The sequence below is a fragment of the Cordyceps militaris genome, assembly GCF_000225605.1.
Source record: "Cordyceps militaris CM01 unplaced genomic scaffold CCM_S00004, whole genome shotgun sequence".
Lineage (NCBI taxonomy): Eukaryota > Fungi > Ascomycota > Sordariomycetes > Hypocreales > Cordycipitaceae > Cordyceps > Cordyceps militaris.
The window spans coordinates 1,193,246-1,213,521 of NW_006271972.1; the positions used below are offsets into that span (position 1 = coordinate 1,193,246).

Genomic DNA, 20,276 nt, shown 5'->3' on the forward strand with positions numbered 1-20,276 from the left:
TTGGCGAGGAAAGAGTGGAAAGAATTGAAACGAGAGGCGTGAGAGCTGGGAGTTGGCAGTTGGCAGTTGGCAGTTGGCAGTTGGCAGTTGGCAGTTGGCAGTTGGCAGTTGGCAGTTGGCAGTTGGCAGCTGGCAGCTGGCAGCTGGCAGGTGTTTGTTTGCAATTAAAGCTGTAATAAAGCAGGTCCCTGAAATTCCCTAAACGCCTCGCTGTAGCAGCCACCACAGGGCTTTCCGTACGCGCTATGCCCGCTGTGCTTGAACACTGACCGCAGCCGCCAGACGGCTTGTCGTAGGGCTGGTTGCCTCTCTCGCTGGCCTCTGGCAACTCTGGGAAGGGGTCGTTTGGTCGCCTGGCCTCGCCGTTTGTCGTTTTTGCCGCTGTCTCTTGACCTGAATTGGTCCGCGTCAACACCACGTAAAATAAGCTGCCACAATCTCGCCCTCCTCAAACGCAGCCATCTCCTCTTCTACCTGCGATCGCCATCTTACCCGTCATCTCCCGCATCACACGCAAGGGTTCTCCAGCTCCCGTCTCGACGACTTCTTGGCCGCGCACAGCTCTTGTCTATCCCCCAGCCGGCGCTGCCGCGCACCCCACCGCCACCTCAGCCTGGTGCTGGCCTCTACGGTGCTACGGCCCTCACTCTGTGGCCCGCGACACCCAACACTGACAGAAAAACCACCTACCTGTTGACTGCCTGCCTACGTGCGCCTCCGGCTCGCCAATACCGCTGCTGTTCAAGACTCGACTTGGATTCATTGTCCGCCGTCCTCGCTCGCCCCTCGCTAGGCAGTTCCGACGAACAGAACCACCCAAGCACCACCACACTGTGCTGTGCCAGAAACCTTAATAATCGCTGTCGCCGCTTTTCGCCCCCCCTCCTCCTCCACCCCATATCGCGCCAAAAAGCTCCCAAAGTCATAGATTCTTGTCACAAATCTCACACATTTCACACCACTTGGCGCTTTCTTCTTCCATTGTCAGCCTCTGTCGCCCTTTCTCTTCCATAGGTCCTCTGTCGATTAGCCGCGCTTGGTAAGTTGTGCGTCATTGTCTTGCGCTCACATGCACGCCTCACTCGCTGTTGGGTCATCGGCTTGTCTACCTCTCTTGCGCTTCACATTCACCAAGCTCGCTTCGTTCCCGCCGTCCTCTTGCCTCTGCCAGTCACGACGTCTGGCATCTTCCCATTGACTCCTGTCCCCCTCTTTTAATCGCCAACTCCCCGTCTCTCAGCTTCGTCTCCTGCTTCTGTCTCACCCCTCTCCCTCTCTGTTGGTGTTTGTCGCTATTCCCGCCGCGGTCCCGGACAGCTGCTTCGAGACATTGCCCCATGCCCTTTGAGACTCTATGACGACCTGCCAAACCGTTATCTTTGGCTGCTGTGTCGCTGTCGCTGCAGGTACATTGACACGGCTTTATGTCGTTGCATTGCTCACGCTAGCTCTGTCTTGCTTCACTTAGCTCTGTCTATACGTCTCCCCTCGTCGCGCGGGCCGCAGTTTTACTCTGCTGTCCCTGTCGCAGTTTCTGCACGCCGCGCCCGTGCTTTCTTCTATTGTTGTCGCTCCTCACTCCACCTACCCATTTGCCTGCATATTGCATGAGATGTCTCTGCTGACATGAACCTGTTGCTCTACAATAGTTTCCCGCCATTCCCGGTCCCTGTCGATAACTGCCCGCCTCGGCACCGAACCCTCAACCCTGCCCTGCAGGCTCCTTTGCAATCCCACGGGCCACTCGACGTCATCATTGCTACCATATCGCTGCCGAAAATTGCTTTTTCTGTCCCTTCGCTGCTCTGCGACCGAATCCCCGTCTCTCGCCCGGCGACTCACATTTCACCATTCAGGACAGATTTAACGCCGATCGCTCTCTCCCGTACCGCCGCGCTGCTGCGACAACAAAATCTCTACCAACCAAAACAAACCCCTCAGACTTGGCATCTTTCCTCTCCCCAGGTTCTGGCTTCGTCTTGGCAGTTTTTATTGTCGTCCGCTGACGGCCAAGCGGCGCCTGAGACAGCTACACCAGACCCTGTCGTCACACGACCATCATCGCGGTCATGGGCAATCAGAGCTCCAAGCCCGATGGCGGTTCGCCCAAGTCCGGCTCCGCTGATGGAAATCTCCAGTCATATCCCTCCATTAGCAGAAGCGACACCAAAGAATCTTCCCGATCATTTCGCTCGCTGAGGTCTAAAATCCCTGGGACTTCCAAAACTGACAGCCCGAGAAACTCTACGCTGTTGAGCAATGGCGATTCCGACAAGGGTCCTGATGCCGCCTCTGTCCGATCCGGCAAAAGCGGTCGCTCAAGTGCCTCGCGTGGCAGTCGCGGCGAAAACACGCTCAAGCACAGCTCTACCGACATGTCGATTGCCGACTCTATGCTCTCAAATGAACAACCACCGCCATCGCCCGTCCAGTCCAGCGCCTCTAAGAGTGCCGGTGGTCTTCATGACGTGAGCGCCGCCCAGGCCAGCGGTGAGGTCGACCATGTTTCCGACCAACCCCCTTCGGCAGCCGCTGCCAGCGCCAACACCCACCTGCAGTCTCCTGGACAGTCAATTCTGGTTCGTCGCGACACTAGCAGCAGCCAAGTGGTACACAAGACACCCTCGACCGAGTCCGCCAAAGCTGACAGCAATTCCAACGTCGCCATGGCCGACATCAAAGAAATGGATCTCGACGATTATATCAAGCGTCTTTTGGATGCTGGCTATGCCGGCAAGGTCACGAAGAGCGTGTGCCTCAAGAATGCCGAGATCGTCGCCATCTGCCAGCGCGCGCGCGAGGTACTTCTCTCGCAGCCCGCTCTGCTCGAGCTTAGTGCGCCTGTCAAGGTCGTTGGTGATGTCCATGGGCAATACACTGATCTTATCCGGATGTTCGAAATGTGCGGCTTCCCTCCGATGGCCAACTATCTCTTCCTTGGCGACTACGTCGATCGCGGAAAGCAGTCCCTGGAGACTATTCTTTTACTGTTATGCTACAAGCTCAAATTCCCTGAGAATTTCTTTTTGTTGCGGGGAAATCACGAATGTGCCAACGTAACCCGAGTGTATGGATTCTATGACGAGTGCAAGCGAAGGTGCAACGTCAAGATTTGGAAGACATTCATCGACTGCTTCAACACCCTACCCATTGCTGCCATTGTTGCTGGCAAGATTTTCTGTGTCCACGGTGGTCTCTCGCCGGCGCTCAGCCACATGGACGACATTCGAAACATCGCCCGTCCCACTGACGTTCCCGACTACGGCCTACTCAATGACTTGCTCTGGTCGGACCCTGCAGATATGGAACAAGACTGGGAAGCGAATGAAAGAGGGGTGAGCTACTGTTTCGGCAAGAGAGTTATAACGGACTTCCTTGCCGCCCACGACTTTGATCTTATCTGCCGTGCACATATGGTGGTGGAAGACGGCTACGAATTCTTCACCGATCGCGTTTTAGTTACTGTGTTCAGTGCGCCGAACGTAAGTTTCGCCCTGTGGTTTGTGAGAGCTACGCTAACTCGATGCAGTATTGCGGCGAATTCGACAATTGGGGAGCCGTAATGTCCGTCAATGCCGAACTATTGTGCAGTTTCGAGCTGCTCAAGCCCCTCGACTCAAGTGCCCTCAAGAGCCATATCAAAAAGGGCCGCAACAAGAGACAACACATGCTCAACAGTCCTGTGAGTACTACGGCCACTACTGCAATTTCGGCACTAACAAAAACAGCCCGCAAGCGTCTATCCCCAAAGCGTATAGTGAAGCCTGTAACGTTCTTTACAAATTGTTTCACGCATTTACAACTATCATGACAATGTGCATGGTAGTTTTCATGCAGGCGTGATGATTTTTCAGAGTCGCGACTCACACTGCCGCCGGGCATTAGCTCCCCAGCGCCCGTCATGACAACGACAGGCGCCGCGAATAGAGTCGGCATCTACTGATACCGTGCACCAGAGCCGCACGAGTACATTACTGCGGCTTCCGTGGATACATATCTACACCAGGCCCCCGTGGCCGACTATGACTGGCGTTGGATTTCAATCGACGCAGGTTGTTGATTGACTAGGCGTTTTGCTTTTTTTTTTTCTTTTGCCGTTCAAAATGCTTGGGAAGATGTGTTGTATAGTGTTTGGCCTTTTCAGAACTGTGCTATTAGGGTCCGTCCGTGACACATGCGGCGTGGCCATGTCGGGATGTTGTATTACGAAGTGGTTGGAATATACGATACTGCACGTTGGCATAGAGATGGTGGCAGGCGCGTAGGCCGATGTGGTGGGTCATTTAGCATACTCCCTTTCAATCTCCTTAATATAAGAATCACTACCAGTGAAATTAAATAGTACATCAGTTCCAAGGGCCGTTTTGTAGTTTTTTGAAATCTTCAGACCAAGGCTCCAAAGCGTACGTGTGCACTGAGGTTGCTGCTTAGTCACCACAAACAACCCCCTGCGAAGAAAATTGGTGTAAAAGGAGAGGTCTAGAATTTCAGACGCCAGCAGTTTACACACAAGCTCTCACACGCACACACACACGCACCATGAGCACATCGACATTTCGTTCGCTGGTCTGCTCACGCGGCCGGCCAGAGCTCCTCAAGACGGGCCAGGCTCTCAAGACTTACTTTCGCGACTTTTCCACAACCCAATCGCTCGCCGCCGACGATGCCACCACATCGCCGAGTCACAGCAGCAACGACAGTCCGGGACGAGGAAGCTATGCCCGTCAGCGCGGACGCGCCGCGGCGTCCGCCATCAATACCATGGTGAGGGACCGTGCGCCCTACGGTGACGGGCCTGCCGGTGGTGCTCCGACCGACGCGGGAGAGGGTGGTGGCCCCAAGGTCCTCGACGTTCGCAGCTTGCCCCGGGGCCTGGAGCGTGGGCGAGGCGGCTTCCGCGGCCGTGGCGACTTTCAGGGCCGCGGCGACTATCAGAGCCGTGGTGGCTTCCGGGGTCGCGGTGACTTCCAGGGCCGCGGTGACTTCCAGGGTCGAGGTGACTTCCAGGGCCGCGGTGACTATCAGAGCCGTGGCGGCTTCCGGGGTCGCGGTGACTTCCAGGGTCGAGGTGACTTCCAGGGTCGAGGTGACTTCCAGAGCCGAGGTGGCTACCGGGGTCGCGGTGACTTCCAGGGTCGCGGTGACTTCCAGAGCCGAGGTGGCTTCCGGGGTCGCGGTGACTTCCAGGGCCGCGGTGACTTCCAGGGTCGCGGCGGCTTCCGCGGCCGTGGCGGCTTTTCTGCGGCCGAGGGCTCCAACCGGTTCGTCCAGGGCGGTCGAGGCGGGCGCGGCCGAGGCGGCTTCAGAGGGGGCCGCGGTGGCGGCGAGAAAAGGGAGCCTCGTGGCGGCGGTGGCGGGCGCGGCGGTAGGTCCTCAGTTGACCCGTACGAGATCATGGACGAGGCGGAGACAGCGCTCGATGCGGCGGTGCGCTTCCGCCAGCCGGCGCAGTACACGCCCGACCTCGACGTGCCCACGCTGCTCGAACACGCGCCCGCTGTGCCCACGAGCACGAGCGGCCGCCGCGCCGCTGTTCTAGAGAGCCTGCAGGCCATGGGCGGCGGCACGGGCGATCTGGTCGGCGCGGCCAGCGGATACCTGCCGGACGCGGTCGAGGGCCGGGTGCAGCAGGACGGGCTTGCTTTCTTCGCCACGGCAGAGTCGCGCGCCTGGGCAGAGGACCAGCTGCAAGCCAAGCAAAGTGAGGCGGCAGTAGCAGGCGAGCAAAGTGAGGCGGCAGTAGCAGGCGAGGAGGCCAAGGCGGACGAGGTGACACCCGTCTTCTCATCTGCCGGCGACGCCGTGCAGAAAGCGGTCCTCGACGCGGCCGTGGCCGGCGTGCACGAAACACCCACCTTCGCGAGCGACGTGCACGGCATCGTGCGCGCGCAACACCTGCGCGCCGGCACCTACGGGCCCGCCGCTACAGACATGTTTGAGGAGAAGCTGGAGAGCCTAGTTGGAGCCCCCAAGCCTTCTGTGGTCGCTACAGACGCTACGCCGGCCAACACTGAAGCAGAGGCCAAGAGTGAAGCAGAGGCCAAGAATGAAACAGAGGCCAAGGATGAAGCAGAGGCCAAGAATGAAGCAGAGGCCAAGAATGAAGCAGCAGAGGTCAAGGAAGCAAAGGCTTAAGAGTGTGCCTGTAGTCTCAGTTACGCAGGCGTGTACAATATAGTGGTGTCGTCGGAAACTGTTCGGACAGAGCGAGTCTACGGTGGAAAAAGGTTCATTGGGAGCAGAGATTTTTTATGGGAAATAGAGAAGGCTGGTGTATCATTACGGCTTGGGCAAAACAGCCTGTTATTTTAATGCTCTCATCAATGTACATGTACAATAGTATACTAGAAAATCCAAGACACAAAAGCATCTTCTGTTCACTTTTTACATCGCGATGTCCGTCACCCATGGGCGGTCTAGTTTCTGCTAACCTGTTTGACGCTCTGCGCCTCCAGGGTGTCAATCTCCTTCATCTTTCTGTCCTGCAGCTTCTGCACCTCCTTTTCCACCTTTTTCAGCGCGTCCGGTAGTAGCAGGCCGTTTTTCCGCGCCTCCTTCAACGCCTTCTCGTGCTTGGTCCGCGCCTGCCGCACGCGCTCCCGCCACGCCTGCGTGGCCTCCTTGACACGCCGGACGAGCTCTTCGGGGCGTTCCATCTCGACGCGGAGCAGCAGCTCCAGCTCATTGTCCTCTGCGCGCTGCGGCTGCTGGTTGAATTCGGGGCTGGCCTGCACGGCCGACATGATGGGCTTGATGTACGTCTTGTCGTTGACGAGCAGCGAGACGGTGCGGCCGCCGCGCGGGACCACCTGCGCGAGCTCGCGCAGCGGGAACAGCTCCGCCGCCGCCTCGCCGCCGCCGCCGTGACCGTCGGGCTTGACGCTCACAGCGAGCGCGCCGAGCTGGTCCGGGTTGAAGCGCCCGCCGTGTAGCACGTTTTGGATTTGTGTCTGGAAGTGCACATCGACTTCGGCAAAGGCTGCCTCGACGGGGTCGAGGTCGAGAGGATCAAAGTCGCCGCTGCTGCTGCCAGCCGCAGTGCCCTTGCCTTTGTTCGACGGCGCGGGAGCAGACGGGGGAGACGATTTCGAGGGGGCGTCAGGCTTGCGCTTCTTGAGGAGGGAGGGTGATGTGCTGAACGGCTGTGCGTTGTGGGCAAGCGCCAGTGCCGTGGCTCGTGTCGAAGCGATGGTGGTAGCTCTGCGGGTTTCAGCTAGTTAGACGCCTTGCTCTTGAAAGTCAGGATCGCGCGAGCTTTGGAAGCAACGGCCGAGGAGGAGGGAGGCAAGTCGTACCGTTGACTACGTCCACCTGCGTACAAGCTGCGGACAGCCGGGCGAGCAACACGTACAAAATACATAGTCGAATAGTTTTCTTCGATGGGTTGAGTGTCCTGTATACGTGGTGGAAGAAGGTAGAGCACGGACAAATCAATTATAGCGTATGACGGGGAATACCATGCAGGAAACGGATTTGGCAGCGCCGAAGCTGTTGCAACTGACAGGCGGCGAGCTGGTAATTTTTGCGGGGCTGTCAAGGTAGCTTGGTTTGAAGAGGACGAACAGTTCTCCTTCTTCATTTTCCCTCTTATCAAATTTCCAACAGAGTATTTCCTATTGATATTTTTAGGGCAGGCAACAACATTGCTTCTAGAATTTGAAAGCCATATCCGCGTGATTATAACCGATGTATGAAATCAGTAAAAAGGTAACGAAGAGCAAAAAATGATCGTGGCAGGGTTCGAACCTGCGACCTTTTCGGATGGAGGTGATAACTGTAAACGAAACGCGATAACCACTACGCTACACGACCTCGGAAATCGGCCATCTAATCATGTATACAAAGGCTAAAAATTATCAGACGTCCCTTCAAGAGCGGAATGAGTTAATGAGGATGGATTCTGTGCCATTTTTTCCCGAGCTTTGGGGTTTATTGCATAAAGGGTCGTCATTTTTGTAGATACGAGCTCCCTCGGTTTGTGGTACGGTTGCGAATGTTGCACTGTACAACGGAAGAAGCAGGTTATAGATTCCGCCTGCGCTGGTCGGTTCAATCACTGCGTCTCGGTCGACGATGTCCTGAACTAGCTTCAGTTGATCAACAAAGCTCTTCATCTTTTTCTCGAAATCATTTTCCTCGTAGTCTCATGCTGGGGAATAAACTGCCTGTCTGCAGCGAAAGGTAAGCAGTCACCCTACGGATACCTTGAAGGTGGTTCAATGCTTGGACAAGTAGCTACGCTGTCCGGTCTCAACTCTCCCAGCTTCCTGTTCGTGGGTACTCTCTGTTGGTACTAATTCTGTTAGTTGACGGTGTCCTTCTCCTTCATTTTATAAATTGGCTCGTCCTCTCAAATGTTAAGCGTTTGCGACTGAACTGTTCGGAGTAAATACCACAAGACTACCCCGGTTACTCCACAGGTGCTCGCACGCCGCACTCCGCGGAACTTGCAGCGGGGACCAAGCCTTACAAGCTCCCCCACAGCGCCCTCCCACGGCGGAGAGCGTCCTGGAGCACAGAGGCAGAAACCCCGCGCTGGGGGACCGACGGATACCCGCGGCCGGCATTCCCTCCGATCTCGCGGCGCGAAACAAGCTCCCACAACAACTTCCGCCCCAGGAAACCCCAAGTTTTGCTTTCTGCATCTCCACGACAGTCAATCCCCAGAAGCCCGAGCATAATAGCCTCGCGTGGTGGAATTTGGTGTACAGTCAAAGCAACAACAACAGCCGGCTGCAGTTGATTGTAGGTTCAGATCCACCAGAGCTATTTCCTACCTGCGCCGGCGCCTTCATCTGCGTCATGGCGACATCAGAAATAACGTAGCTAATCCTGGGCAAAAACAGCTTCTCGCAACAGCTCACAGCAGCTTCTCGCACCTCCATCACTGCTTGCCTTTCCTATAATGGCCCTTTTGCAACGAATCGCAGCTCAATCAACTCTCCGCTTCGTTCCGGCTGTTTCTCTGACACTGGCCCGCAACGCTTCCACAATGGCACCCAAGGTACTCCTCTACAAACGATGGCCGTTCCGCCCGCCTTAACAGAACCAGCTAACAGGCGCGCAGCTCAACGACCCCTCGCTTCTAAAGCAAAATGTTAACTATATTAACGGCCAATTCGTGCCATCCATCTCCGGCAAGACCTTCAAGGTCACTGGTATGCAGCTTATCCCGCCATCCCCCCCCGGTAGCCTCGGCACAGCGTACCTAACACGTTTTGCAAGATCCCTCGACCGGCGAGCTCGTCGGCACCAGCGCCGAAGCCGATGTCGACGACACGCGGAGCGCCATCGAGGCAGCCTCCGAGGCCTTCAAGACGTTTCGCAAGCAGACAGGCCGCGAGCGCGCCAAGCTGCTGCGCAAGTGGTTCGACCTCATGAACGAGAACGCCGACGACATTGCCAAGCTCATCACCTGGGAGAATGGCAAGCCCTTTGCCGACGCCAAGGGCGAGACCGCCTACGCCGCCAACTTCTTCGAGTGGTTCAGCGAGGAGGCGCCCAGGATCTACGGCGACACCATTCCCAGCTCGCTGGCCGCCAACCGCGTGTGGACCGTCAAGGAGCCCGTGGGCGTCTGTGGTCTCATCACTCCGTAAGCCATTTGTTGTCGGCTATTCCATTCGTTTTCACTGACCATCATATGTAGCTGGAACTTCCCCGCCGCCATGATTACCAGAAAGATTGGTCCCGCCCTGGCCGCCGGCTGCACCGTCGTCTGCAAAGCCCCCGGCGAGACGCCCTTTACCGCGTTTGCGCTTGCCGAGCTCGCCCACCGTGCAGGCATCCCCAAGGGCGTCGTCAACATCATCGCCTCGCTCGAGAACACACCCGCCGTCGGCAAGGAGCTGACAACGTCGCCCATTGTCAAGAAAGTGTCCTTTACCGGCTCCACCGGCGTCGGCAAGCTGCTCATGAACCAGTCCTCCAGCACGCTCAAGAAGCTCTCCCTCGAGCTCGGCGGCAACGCACCCTTCATCGTCTTTGACGACGCCGACCTCGACGCCGCCGTCACCGGCGCCATCACCTCCAAGTTCCGCTCCTCGGGCCAGACGTGCGTCTGTGCCAATCGCATCTACGTGCAGCGCGGCATCTACGACGACTTTGTCGCGCGCTTCGTCGAGAAAGTCAAGGCCTTCAAGGTCGGCAACGGCTTTGCCGACGGTGTCACGCATGGCCCGCTCATTCACGACCGCGCCGTCACCAAGGTCCGCAGCCACGTTGACGATGCCGTCGCCAAGGGCGCCAAGCTCCTGGTCGGCGGCCAGGCTGTGCCTGAGCTCGGCGCCAACTTTTTCCAGCCCACCGTCCTCCGCGATATGACTGTCGACATGGCCGTCGCCACCGAGGAGACATTTGGCCCCCTCGCGGGCCTGTTCCCCTTTGAGACCGAGGCCGATGTGGTCGCCATGGCCAACAATTCCGACGTCGGCCTGGCCGGCTACTTTTTCTCGCGCGACCTCGAGCGTGTGTACCGCGTCGCCGAGAGCCTCGAGGTGGGCATGGTCGGTGTCAACACGGGCATCATCTCGGACGTGGCCTCGCCGTTTGGCGGCGTCAAGGAGAGCGGCTTCGGCCGCGAGGGCTCCAAGTACGGCATCGGCGAGTACCAGGTCACCAAGATGATTACGTTTGGCGGCATGGGCAAGCCCCTGCAGAGCTGAGCTCGTGTGCCAGTACGTAGTTGAAAGAGAAGAGCCTAGTTAGGTGATGTAAAGCCAGTTGTATTTTCAAATGCAAGCTATCCAAATGCGACGTGAATTCGTCCGGGTATTATTATCGATGTTGTTGTTGTGCCATCTCTGATACCTGCTCCAAACAAAAATATCAATCTCTCAACTACATTGGTCATAGATGGTCACTTCCTGTCCGTCATGTGCTCCAAGAATCAATCTCTCAGCACCATTACTTGTAGGGGTTCGCCTGCTGGCGCAGGGGGAGCTTTCTGTCTAGAGTGTGGAAAGCCTGCGTGCGAGGCGTAAAGGGCATCGAGGTAAAAGCCTGCATCTCGGTATCCTTGATGTTCGGGGTGCTGTGGATCGATTCAACGTCGGACTCGTCCTCGAAGCGGTTACCCTTGTTCGGCAGCATGGCGAAAATGGCAAATCCAAGATTGAGAAGGTACAAGATACTAGGAATAGCATGTTAGCGAGAAACTGTGACATTGGTATACACCGGAGTCGTTGGGGGGAAATATACTGCATGTAAAAGGTGGCACCGAGAGAGCCCTGAGCTATCTGGCAGGACTTGTACGCGCCGTAGGGCTTGGCGAGGCCGCAGCCCTGGCGAAAGTACCACGCGGCGGGCGAGGGATGGCGCGGGTCGGCGTAGTCGGGGCCAATCTGGCCGTAGACGCTGACGGTGTAGAGGGCCAGGAGCGCCAAGTTGACAAAGATAGCAATGATGGGGAACCACAGCTTCATAATGAAGGCGATGAGCTTGGCCAGGAGGAAGAAAAGAGAGATGACGGAGATGGCGACGTTGAAGTTGGTCAGGCTACATACAGAATTCGAGTCAGCAACGAGTAAGCATACAAGTCATCAGATCCGCCGGTGATTGGGGAGCGTACGTGGAGGACCAGATGAGCGGCACGTTGGGCAACGGCTTAAAGTTGGCATAGGCGTAGAGAATCATATTGGGGTTAGAGTTTAGCCCATGGTCGAATCCAATCTGCCACATCTTGGAACGGTAGAGGTCGGGCTGCGCGATGCCGTAAATGACGAGCACGGCGATGAGGCCGGCGAGCTCGAGCGGCATCAGCCAGATGGTGGCTTTGCGCGAGATCTTGGGCCACTTGCGGTGGAGAATGCGGTAGGATCGCGCGCCATTTGAAAAGATGCCCATGATGGCGGATTGTTTCCTGTTCCTGCGTGAACGAATGGTTCGTGGCCCGGTTTGCGGGATGGATGGTCGGCTGAGAGCGTTGAAGGGGGGTCACGTTCAAAGTGAATTGCGTGACTTTGCTGGTGAGGGTGAGATCGTGCCCTCGGATATTTGTCGATACGCGAGGCCACACAGGCAGGCGTTGAGAAAACCAGACCAGCTGCTTTCAAATCTTGTCGGTGCGCTGTTTCGTCGCAAGAGATGAAGGAAACACCAAGATGGTGGTGCGAGAGGAGGGAGAGAGGGGCGGGTTTAAAAACCCAGCGCAAGCTGGCCAGCTAGGCGCCTATGTCGATGAGGGTGCCGGCATGAGGAGGGGGCCTCTGCAGTGTGCGGGAGGATGGGCACATCACCAGCCAGTGGTGAAGCTGCTGTAAGCGCCTGGATCGGACTGGGGGGGGGCGATTGGACGGGTGCCGTAGAGGACCAGGCCAATGAGAGGCGAGCACCAGCTGTGCTCTAGCCTCTTTCTGGTTGGTGGAGATGGCGGGAGGCTGGTTGATGAATGGAGCTGCGGTCGGGAACTAACTATCAGAATGGATACATAACTAAGTCTGTACAGTGAAGCCATCTAGAGCGAAAAAAAAAAAATTTGGGTGCATTGCCCGTTTGTCTCCGTTTGTCTCTAGCTAGAACGAGCGAGAACAGCCATAGCTAGTGGGTTTTTCGATAGGGCTTCAGCTTACCAATTGTCGTTGTCATTCTCGGCGTCCCTCGATTCAGCCTCTTCAAAGACACACAGCTGAACAGTCTCGTACAAACGGTATCCGTACAACTCATCGCTTGACTTCTTGCAGTGTTCTGCCGGCGCATTATGTGAGCCCGCGGGTCCCGACTTGTAGCTAGGCATGCAGTTGGCTGTTTTGCAATAGTTACTCCGAATGAACAAGGCCCTGAAAACTCATGGCGGGGGGGGGCGCTGTAATAAGCCACAGGACAGATCAAGGTAAGCCATGTTACAGATAGAGGCCTCTCAAGCCAAGGAGAAACACGCATGCATTGTCGTGGCGTTGCAGCTGCCTCCGATGGTCATAGGCAACATTGGTACCCTACAGCCCTTTGACAGCCGCCGCTACGGCCTTTTTTAGCTCGCCGCTACAGCACGCCAACACCGTGGGTGAACCGGCGGAACGCGCGGGCTCCTGGCCGGCTAGAACGTTGGTGCGGCCTCCCTCCGGTGTTAGTTGATGGGACAGTTGTTCAGTGAGTCAGTATTATCTGTGCTCTGTACATCAAGTTGCGCGGATATGCAGAAGGAAGAAGGAGGATTTAACATTTAACAACCGAAAGAGAGAGGTGAATAATTTGTAGAGAAGCCAGGGATCCTTGGCGACACGTCGCAATGTCTTAGGCAATTGATGGTGCCTTTGCGGGGTGGTCTGGACTGGTCCATGGTGGGTGATCAACGTCGGGACAGTGGCGCAACGGCTGAAGACAGGTTCTTTGCGCCGGCATACCTACCTAGATACCCAGGTAGGTAGTAAGGTACCTAACTAGTACCAGTAGTTCGCGAGGGCCTGCGTTGATGGGTGCGAATTAGTGGGAGACGGGACCGAGGTCTGGCGGTGACTGTTGCCGATGTATTGACAAGTTGACAATGATAGGACTGCCACCCCAGCGACGTCGCGGATGGACCGGGTCCCTGGCTAGCATGGAAAAAACATTGACTGGAAAAATTAGCAGCACCAACCAGGCTCGAGATTGTGAGATTCATACCCACTGCGCTGCGGACAGGCTGCGCCTTGGGGCTTGGCCAGTGCTGAGAGAAATCAGAGCATTCTGGCACTTGTCACATCTCGCATGCATTTCCGGACAGGGAACACAGAGGGAAACTAACGAGCAGCAGTTCATGGCGGATGCACGAAGCCTGACTTAGCTGTAATTCTACGGATCTGTTGTTTGTAGCTAGAGCGAGTTGGGTGCCCGCCAGCTGGTGGGTGCTCAGATAAGCGAGAGGGATCGAACAATAGGTACCTACAGGGAGACGACGAACGGGCAATGGCAATGCATTGCGCATAGCCGAGTCGTGAGTAAACAATATAGCCATACAGATATAGACTTCTCAGAACAATTAATAAAGGAGAAAGTAGAGGAATAAGCCATGTCAAAAGCGTAAATACAACTATGTACCTAGACATCAAGAGATAATACATACGGAGAAAAGATCACAAGAATTCCTACCCGGTAGTTTTCGGTGGCCACACGCCAACAAGGTCTACCACACTCAAACCTTCTCTCAGCTTGGCAGCCCCCAGTCTTTTGCAGGCATGTCCTCATCGGCTTCCTTCCGAACCGTTGCCCTTGTACATAACTAATCAATTATCAATTGCCAGCATCTCCTCCATCCGCTGTTGGGCTTGGTGTGCCAGGCCGCATTCGACGCCTGGCACAGCTGGTCCCCGTCATGACTGCGACCACGGCTGCAGCCTCGCACGACACAACTCGATGCTGACACTGCACGATGGCGATGGCGTCTTCAAAGTCCAAACTCTCCGACGAGTCCGCCCCGGGTCTCGACCTTCCGCCAGCCGGCTGTCTCGGCCGGGCGTGGCCCCGTCTTTCGTCTTTCGTCTTTGGTCTTTGCACCACCGTCGCGCAACATTTCCACTCTCCGTCTAAAACCGCCACCCTCGTGCAGATAGACATCCATGATAATCCCTCCGGTACCTTATTTTGCCAGCTGCGGTCCACCTCGCTGGCATCGCGATCTTCCGCTGTCGTTGCCTAACTAAATTATCAGAGGCTGCCTAGCTACAACCTGAACCACAGGTCCAGACCAGGCCCAGACCCAAAACACCCAAGACCGCCGCCCCTAAGCCACCCGCACCGCAACAAACAAATATTGCACGCCCTATTAATTGCAACTGTTCTTCACCTTTTATTTGTCTCGCTTTTTTCCTTTCTCTTCAAACAGACCACTCAGTCAACTACGGAGTAACTACCTAGACTTTTTGGCTTGTGGAGGGCTCCAGCAACGCCTGTCTGACAACCCCCACTGCAATGCGGACCACCCTGCCTTGTCTTTCTACGTGCTCACCATCGACTGCAGTCTTTCTTTTCTCTCAAGACGCAACATCTTTTGTGAAACTCCGAAAACCCCTTGATGCGTAAAGTCCAGCCTCTATACACTAATCCTCCCGACGATTCGACCTTGCGCCCCATCGCCGACACTCGTTCAACATCGTCCCCGCTCGGAGCGACCGACCGCCGGCACCCGCACACACCAGTGATAGCTTCACCCGGCCTTGCTGCCTGTGAATGTTGTGTCGCCTCTACCAAACTTAAGTCAATACTGCCAACATCTGCACCCCAAGTCGCCCAGCCGGCCCTCGCCCGCGGCGATATTATCCAATCCTCGCCGGATCATGCCTCTCGTCAACCGGCGCTATCTGTGCAATCTGGTCACCCAAACACCACCTTCTCTACTACTCTGCTTGCTGGCGCCTCAATTCTGCAGCAACAGTGCCTCACCCTGCCAGACGCTGTAGCCTCGGCCCAAATTCTACAGCCTCTCGGTAAGCGATCGTCTTGGCTCGCCCAGCTCGAACCGGCCATGACGTCTGGGCCGCCCAAGAAGCTTCGGACAGGCTCTTCACCTTCGAGGCGATTTGAGTTACCTTCTGCAGCCACCGCCCCTCTTACGAGAGCCTCAGCAAGAGCCTTTAGAGAACCTGTCTCCTCTCCGCTCTTTTTCTCTAACTCGCCTACCCGCCATGCAAGTCGCCCATCAGTCGACTCAACATCTGAACTCGCTGCGGGCATGCTCTCTCCCATTGGTGAAGATTCCTACGAGTCCGTAACGACTCTCAAGCTTCCTAGAGCTAGCGTCAGCACAGTCACTCCCGCGCCTTCTGGAAGTACGCCGGGCAGTATGGCATCCTCCTTAGACGTCTCGGGATCCTCTACGAGCCCCGACAGCATTGCTGTCCCTAGCAACTTACAAATAATCCGATCCATTGGTATTCTAGAACTTCTAGAAAACGATATACGGCCTACCTTCATGATTGATCTTCAACAACCATCTAATACGACCCAATCTCACCTCCCTATACAATACTCTAATCCTTCCCTTCGCGCCTGCTACGATATACATCCTCTAGTATACGCCGGCTTCGAGAGCAACCCGACGACTCCCGAGTTCGAGCACTTCAAGGAATGGGCGATGTGTTCGACGCAAAAAGCCGAACGGCCAGAACTTGGTTTTCCGTCCTGCGAGTATGGTCGCGTCAACTGGACCAAGTCAACCGTCAGGCGACGATTTCGCTTCATCTCTGGCACCATCAATCTCCGCGAGTCACCCGACTGTTCTGATCCTGGGGCCACCAGCGCAGATGCTCCCGAACGCATGGATGACGAAGCCATCCCATTGAAGCTCGGGGCGCAGGAAGACATTGCCGAAGCTGCTGGGGAACCGATGGACTACTTCGGGGATGCCGCTGCGGAGACATCCGATGACTACCATGCTAATAGCTTTGAGAGAGCTTTGATCGACCAAGCCAAAAATACACAACCTGGGCATCCTGATGAATTCACCAACCAAGTACTTCAATCCAAAGAGTCGAGACCCTTCTTCGACTGGACTAGAATACCTATGAGCGATTCTCTCCCTGAGCACATCAAGCTCGCAAAAACAACTGACTGGGCCTCTACACCGCTCGGTTCCATCGAGGAATGGCCGCATGAGTTGAGAATGCTTTCAAATCTCGTCATGGGCAGCCCGCACCCTGCTACTCTGTACTGGGGGCCTGAATACATTTGCCTGTATAATGCCGCGTATATCGAAATTGCTGGCAAGAAGCATCCCGGCATTATGGGAATGAGAAACTTTGACGCCTGGGAGGAACTTTCCGATAAAATCGAGCCTATTTTTCGCAGTGCTTGGGAATCCGGCCAAGCAACTATGAAGCATGATAACCACCTCTTCCTGCGGCGAGACGGGTATCTCGAGGAGACATTCTTTTCTTGGTCTATTGTACCAGTAGTTGGAGGAGATGGCCAGGTTGTGGGTCTTTACAGCCCTGCGTTCGAAAACACCCGTCGCAAAATTAATGAAAGACGAATGCTTACGTTGCGAGAGATTGGCGAACAGACTGCTACAGCAACCACCGTCAGCGAATTCTGGCCCCTGGTTCAGCAAGGGCTCGCATACAATGAGTTGGATGTCCCATTCAACCTCATTTATTCCACAGCCAAAGAAGATGCGGAGAGCGAAGTATCATCTGTGCGCTCCGGAGGTGTGGCACAACCGACCCATTTGACGCTTGAAGCTTCATCCGGCGCCCCAGAGGGACATGTTGCGGCCCCAAAGACGATAGACTTACGCACATCTGAGGAAGGGTTTGCCCCCTATATGAGGAAATCCATTAGGATGGGCGGTATACCTGTCGTCTTGTCCCAAACAGATGGCACTCTTCCCGAAGAGCTCATAGAGGGTCTCCAGTGGCGCGGGTTTGGCGAACCCTGCAGAACAATCGTTGTCCACCCCATCGTCTCTACTAGCGCGGGCGAATCCATCACTGACTTTTTGATCATCGGTGTTAACCCGAGGCGGCCCTATGACGATGACTATGAGCTCTTTATACATTTACTGGCAAGACAGCTCGCAACTTCTATGGCTTCGGTCGTTCTCTTCGAGGAGGAGATCAAACGGGGACAGATGGCAGCGAAGCTCGCTGCTGAGGATCGACAGGAGCTTTCGATGCAACTCTTTCTTCGAACTCAAGAAGCAAATGAAAGCGAGCATAGATTTACTCGAATGGCGGCCTACGCACCGGTTGGCATGTTTATTGCTGACGCTACCGGTAAAATCAACTACTGCAACGATATGTGGTGGCAAATTTCACGGCGCCCCCATCCAGATATTCTAGAGGACTCATGGATGGACCTTGTCCACCCGGAAGACCGAGCGGCCCTGGGGCAGGCCTGGTCAAAACTAGTCGAGGAAAAAGTCACGGTTTCCCAAGAATTTCGGTTTAAGACATTTGGGCGGGAAGAGGACCACAGGAAGGATAATTGGGTTTTGATGAGCGCCTTCCCAGAACAAAATGAGGATGGGATTCTCAAGTCCATTTTTGGTTGCATCACCGATATTTCGGCTCAGAAATGGGCGGAAAGAGTCCAGATCGAGCGCCGAGAAGAAGCTGTTGAACTCAAGCGTCAGCAGGAAAACTTCATCGACATTACCAGTCATGAAATGCGCAACCCGCTCTCTGCCATTTTACAGTGTGCAGACCAAATCGCCAACAACATCACTACATTCAACACGCGCAATCTCGAGGACGTCGAAGAACTTCTTGAAAGCTGCCTCGACGCGGCCAATACAATCAATCTATGCGCAAGCCACCAGAAGCGGATTGTGGATGACGTTTTGACACTCTCCAAGTTGGACTCAAACTTGCTTATGGTCACGCCTGTGGTAGAGCAGCCAGTGAGGGTGGTGCGGTGGACCCTCAAGATGTTTGAAGCCGAGCTGGCAGCTCACGATATCGCTTTTGACTTTACAGTTGACGGCAGCTTCACAAGACACGGCATCAGATGGACGAAGCTGGACCCGTCGCGACTCCGGCAAGTCCTCATCAACCTGATGACCAACGCGATCAAGTTTACCCAGGGACGCCCTCATCGTCAGATCAAGGTCCACCTCAGTGCCTCGCGGGACATCTCCGAAGTTGCTAGCCCAACCGCCTACTTTCCTCGAAACACCAACCAAATTGGCAGCGAAATTGATATCAATAGCGAAGACGACTGGGGCACCGGTGACAAGATCAATATCCACTGTAGTGTCGAAGACACTGGCCCGGGTCTTACTGAAGAGGAGCTCCAGATACTCTTTCAGCGGTTCTCACAGGCCACGCCTAGGACGCACGTGCAGTACGGCGGCTCTGGCCTTGGCCTGTTCATCTCTCGAATTTTGACCGAGATGCAGGGTGGTCAGATTGGTGTCACTTCTACTGCTGGTCAAGGAAGCAAGTTTAGCTTCTATATCCAAAGCCGGCAGTGCGCCGACGCGTCGGAACCTTTTGAGCCCCTGTCATGCTTTACCCTCTCCCGACAATGCCGCTTGCTGGCGGCCCCAGACGCGGCCGCCCATGCTGACTGCGCCTCCCACAGCCCAACGGCCGCGACGGCGCGCAGGCACCCAGGCGGCACACCCCGGGGCCCCCAACACGACGTGCTCATCGTCGAGGACAATATTGTCAACCAAAGGGTGCTGCAACGGCAACTTGTTAACTGCGGCAACACGACCTTTGTGGCCAACCACGGGCAGGAGGCGCTCGAGACGCTGCAGCGGTCGCGTTTCTGGGCAGGCCAGGAGCGCGACGGCGTCCCCATTTCGGTGGTTCTCATGGACCTCGAGATGCCCGTCATGGACGGCGTGACGTGCGCGCGTCGCATCCGCGCTCTGCAGCGCGAAGGAACTATAACTCGGCATGTTCCCATCATTGCCGTCACGGCCTATGCCCGGCCCGAGCAGATTGTCAATGCCAAGGCGGCCGGCATCGACGACGTCATCTCGAAGCCGTTTCGCATCCCGGAGTTGCTGCCGCGCATTGATGAGCTCGTCAGCCAGTACGGCTCACCGTCTGCCGAGGCGTAAATCGTCACGCCTCTATTTCGTGCGTCTGCGTCCGACAGATGGCGGTGTGCTTTTGTTCTTGCAACACCTACACCCATTTCCATCTCATCACGACTGAACGGGCGACGTTTCTTTTCTTGTTCCTACAAAATCTTTCGCACTTGCAAAGCGACGGCGTCTCCATTTTTTGGGTTTCCCGTTTTGGCGCTACCATGATTCCTCCTGCGTGCTTGGCTCTCCCGCTCCAGGGCAACAAAAGCCACACGCTCTCCCCCTCTCCTCATATACGTTTTTTTTGGAACTTGCAAATGAAACAACACTCGCCCTCTGCTGAAACCAAAGAGGGAAAACGTTGCACTGGATGGAAATAAGCGTGTGCTTGTTGGTCCGTTTTTTACATCATGGTGCAGTTTTTGTGTGAAACCATTTTACCGGCATATACACATGGCCGTGGGTTGTGTTTTCTTTTTTTTGTCCTTTTTGGGAACATTCATCTTGTGCGAAAGAAGAAAGATATAATGACTTGCTTTTGTTTCTTGTTTTTCTCTTTGGTTTTTGGTTTCTGGTGAGGAGATTATTATACATATATACATACGTCCAGGGTACACGGGCAACAGCTTCCCAGAGATAGCTGGCTGATACACGACTGCTTATTACATTACATATATATCAACAGATACCCCCCTCTTGCGTTGAGGCCAGAATAGACGACTTATGCCTTGTCATGGACGCTTTGTTATTAATCATGCTCGTGCATTGTCAACATTCATGCATGTCGAGTCAGAAATAGATGAAGTCACGGTTGTCTCGGGCCAAG

The 20,276-nt window shown here is 55.5% G+C and overlaps 6 protein-coding genes across 6 annotated transcripts; 4 read left to right on the plus strand and 2 right to left on the minus strand.

Annotated features, from left to right (window-relative positions):
- Nucleotides 1-1,626: 1,626 nt before the first annotated feature.
- On the plus strand, nt 1,627-3,758 carry CCM_05407 (serine/threonine-protein phosphatase PP-Z; the record flags this gene model as incomplete). The annotated part of the gene is made up of 4 exons (XM_006670551.1): nt 1,627-1,985; nt 2,039-3,482; nt 3,530-3,682; nt 3,729-3,758. The coding sequence occupies 4 exons, from the start codon at nt 1,627-1,629 to the stop codon at nt 3,756-3,758; spliced, it is 1,986 nt and encodes a 661-aa protein (XP_006670614.1).
- A 781-nt stretch (nt 3,759-4,539) lies between these two features.
- Nucleotides 4,540-6,135, plus strand: CCM_05408 (uncharacterized protein; the record flags this gene model as incomplete). The annotated part of the gene is made up of 1 exon (XM_006670552.1): nt 4,540-6,135. The coding sequence occupies one exon, from the start codon at nt 4,540-4,542 to the stop codon at nt 6,133-6,135; it is 1,596 nt and encodes a 531-aa protein (XP_006670615.1).
- A 281-nt stretch (nt 6,136-6,416) lies between these two features.
- CCM_05409 (ribosome recycling factor, putative) lies at nt 6,417-7,360 on the minus strand (the record flags this gene model as incomplete). The annotated part of the gene is made up of 2 exons (XM_006670553.1): nt 6,417-7,200; nt 7,296-7,360. The coding sequence occupies 2 exons, from the start codon at nt 7,358-7,360 to the stop codon at nt 6,417-6,419; spliced, it is 849 nt and encodes a 282-aa protein (XP_006670616.1).
- Nucleotides 7,361-8,992: 1,632 nt separating this feature from the next.
- CCM_05410 (succinate semialdehyde dehydrogenase) lies at nt 8,993-10,664 on the plus strand (the record flags this gene model as incomplete). The annotated part of the gene is made up of 4 exons (XM_006670554.1): nt 8,993-9,004; nt 9,068-9,158; nt 9,226-9,595; nt 9,650-10,664. The coding sequence occupies 4 exons, from the start codon at nt 8,993-8,995 to the stop codon at nt 10,662-10,664; spliced, it is 1,488 nt and encodes a 495-aa protein (XP_006670617.1).
- Nucleotides 10,665-10,905: 241 nt separating this feature from the next.
- Nucleotides 10,906-11,844, minus strand: CCM_05411 (uncharacterized protein; the record flags this gene model as incomplete). Its single annotated transcript, XM_006670555.1, has 3 exons — nt 10,906-11,131; nt 11,200-11,496; nt 11,570-11,844. The coding sequence occupies 3 exons, from the start codon at nt 11,842-11,844 to the stop codon at nt 10,906-10,908; spliced, it is 798 nt and encodes a 265-aa protein (XP_006670618.1).
- Nucleotides 11,845-14,344: 2,500 nt separating this feature from the next.
- CCM_05412 (ethylene receptor) lies at nt 14,345-19,480 on the plus strand (the record flags this gene model as incomplete). The annotated part of the gene is made up of 2 exons (XM_006670556.1): nt 14,345-14,546; nt 14,997-19,480. The coding sequence occupies 2 exons, from the start codon at nt 14,345-14,347 to the stop codon at nt 19,478-19,480; spliced, it is 4,686 nt and encodes a 1,561-aa protein (XP_006670619.1).
- Between the last annotated feature and the right edge of the window lie 796 nt (nt 19,481-20,276).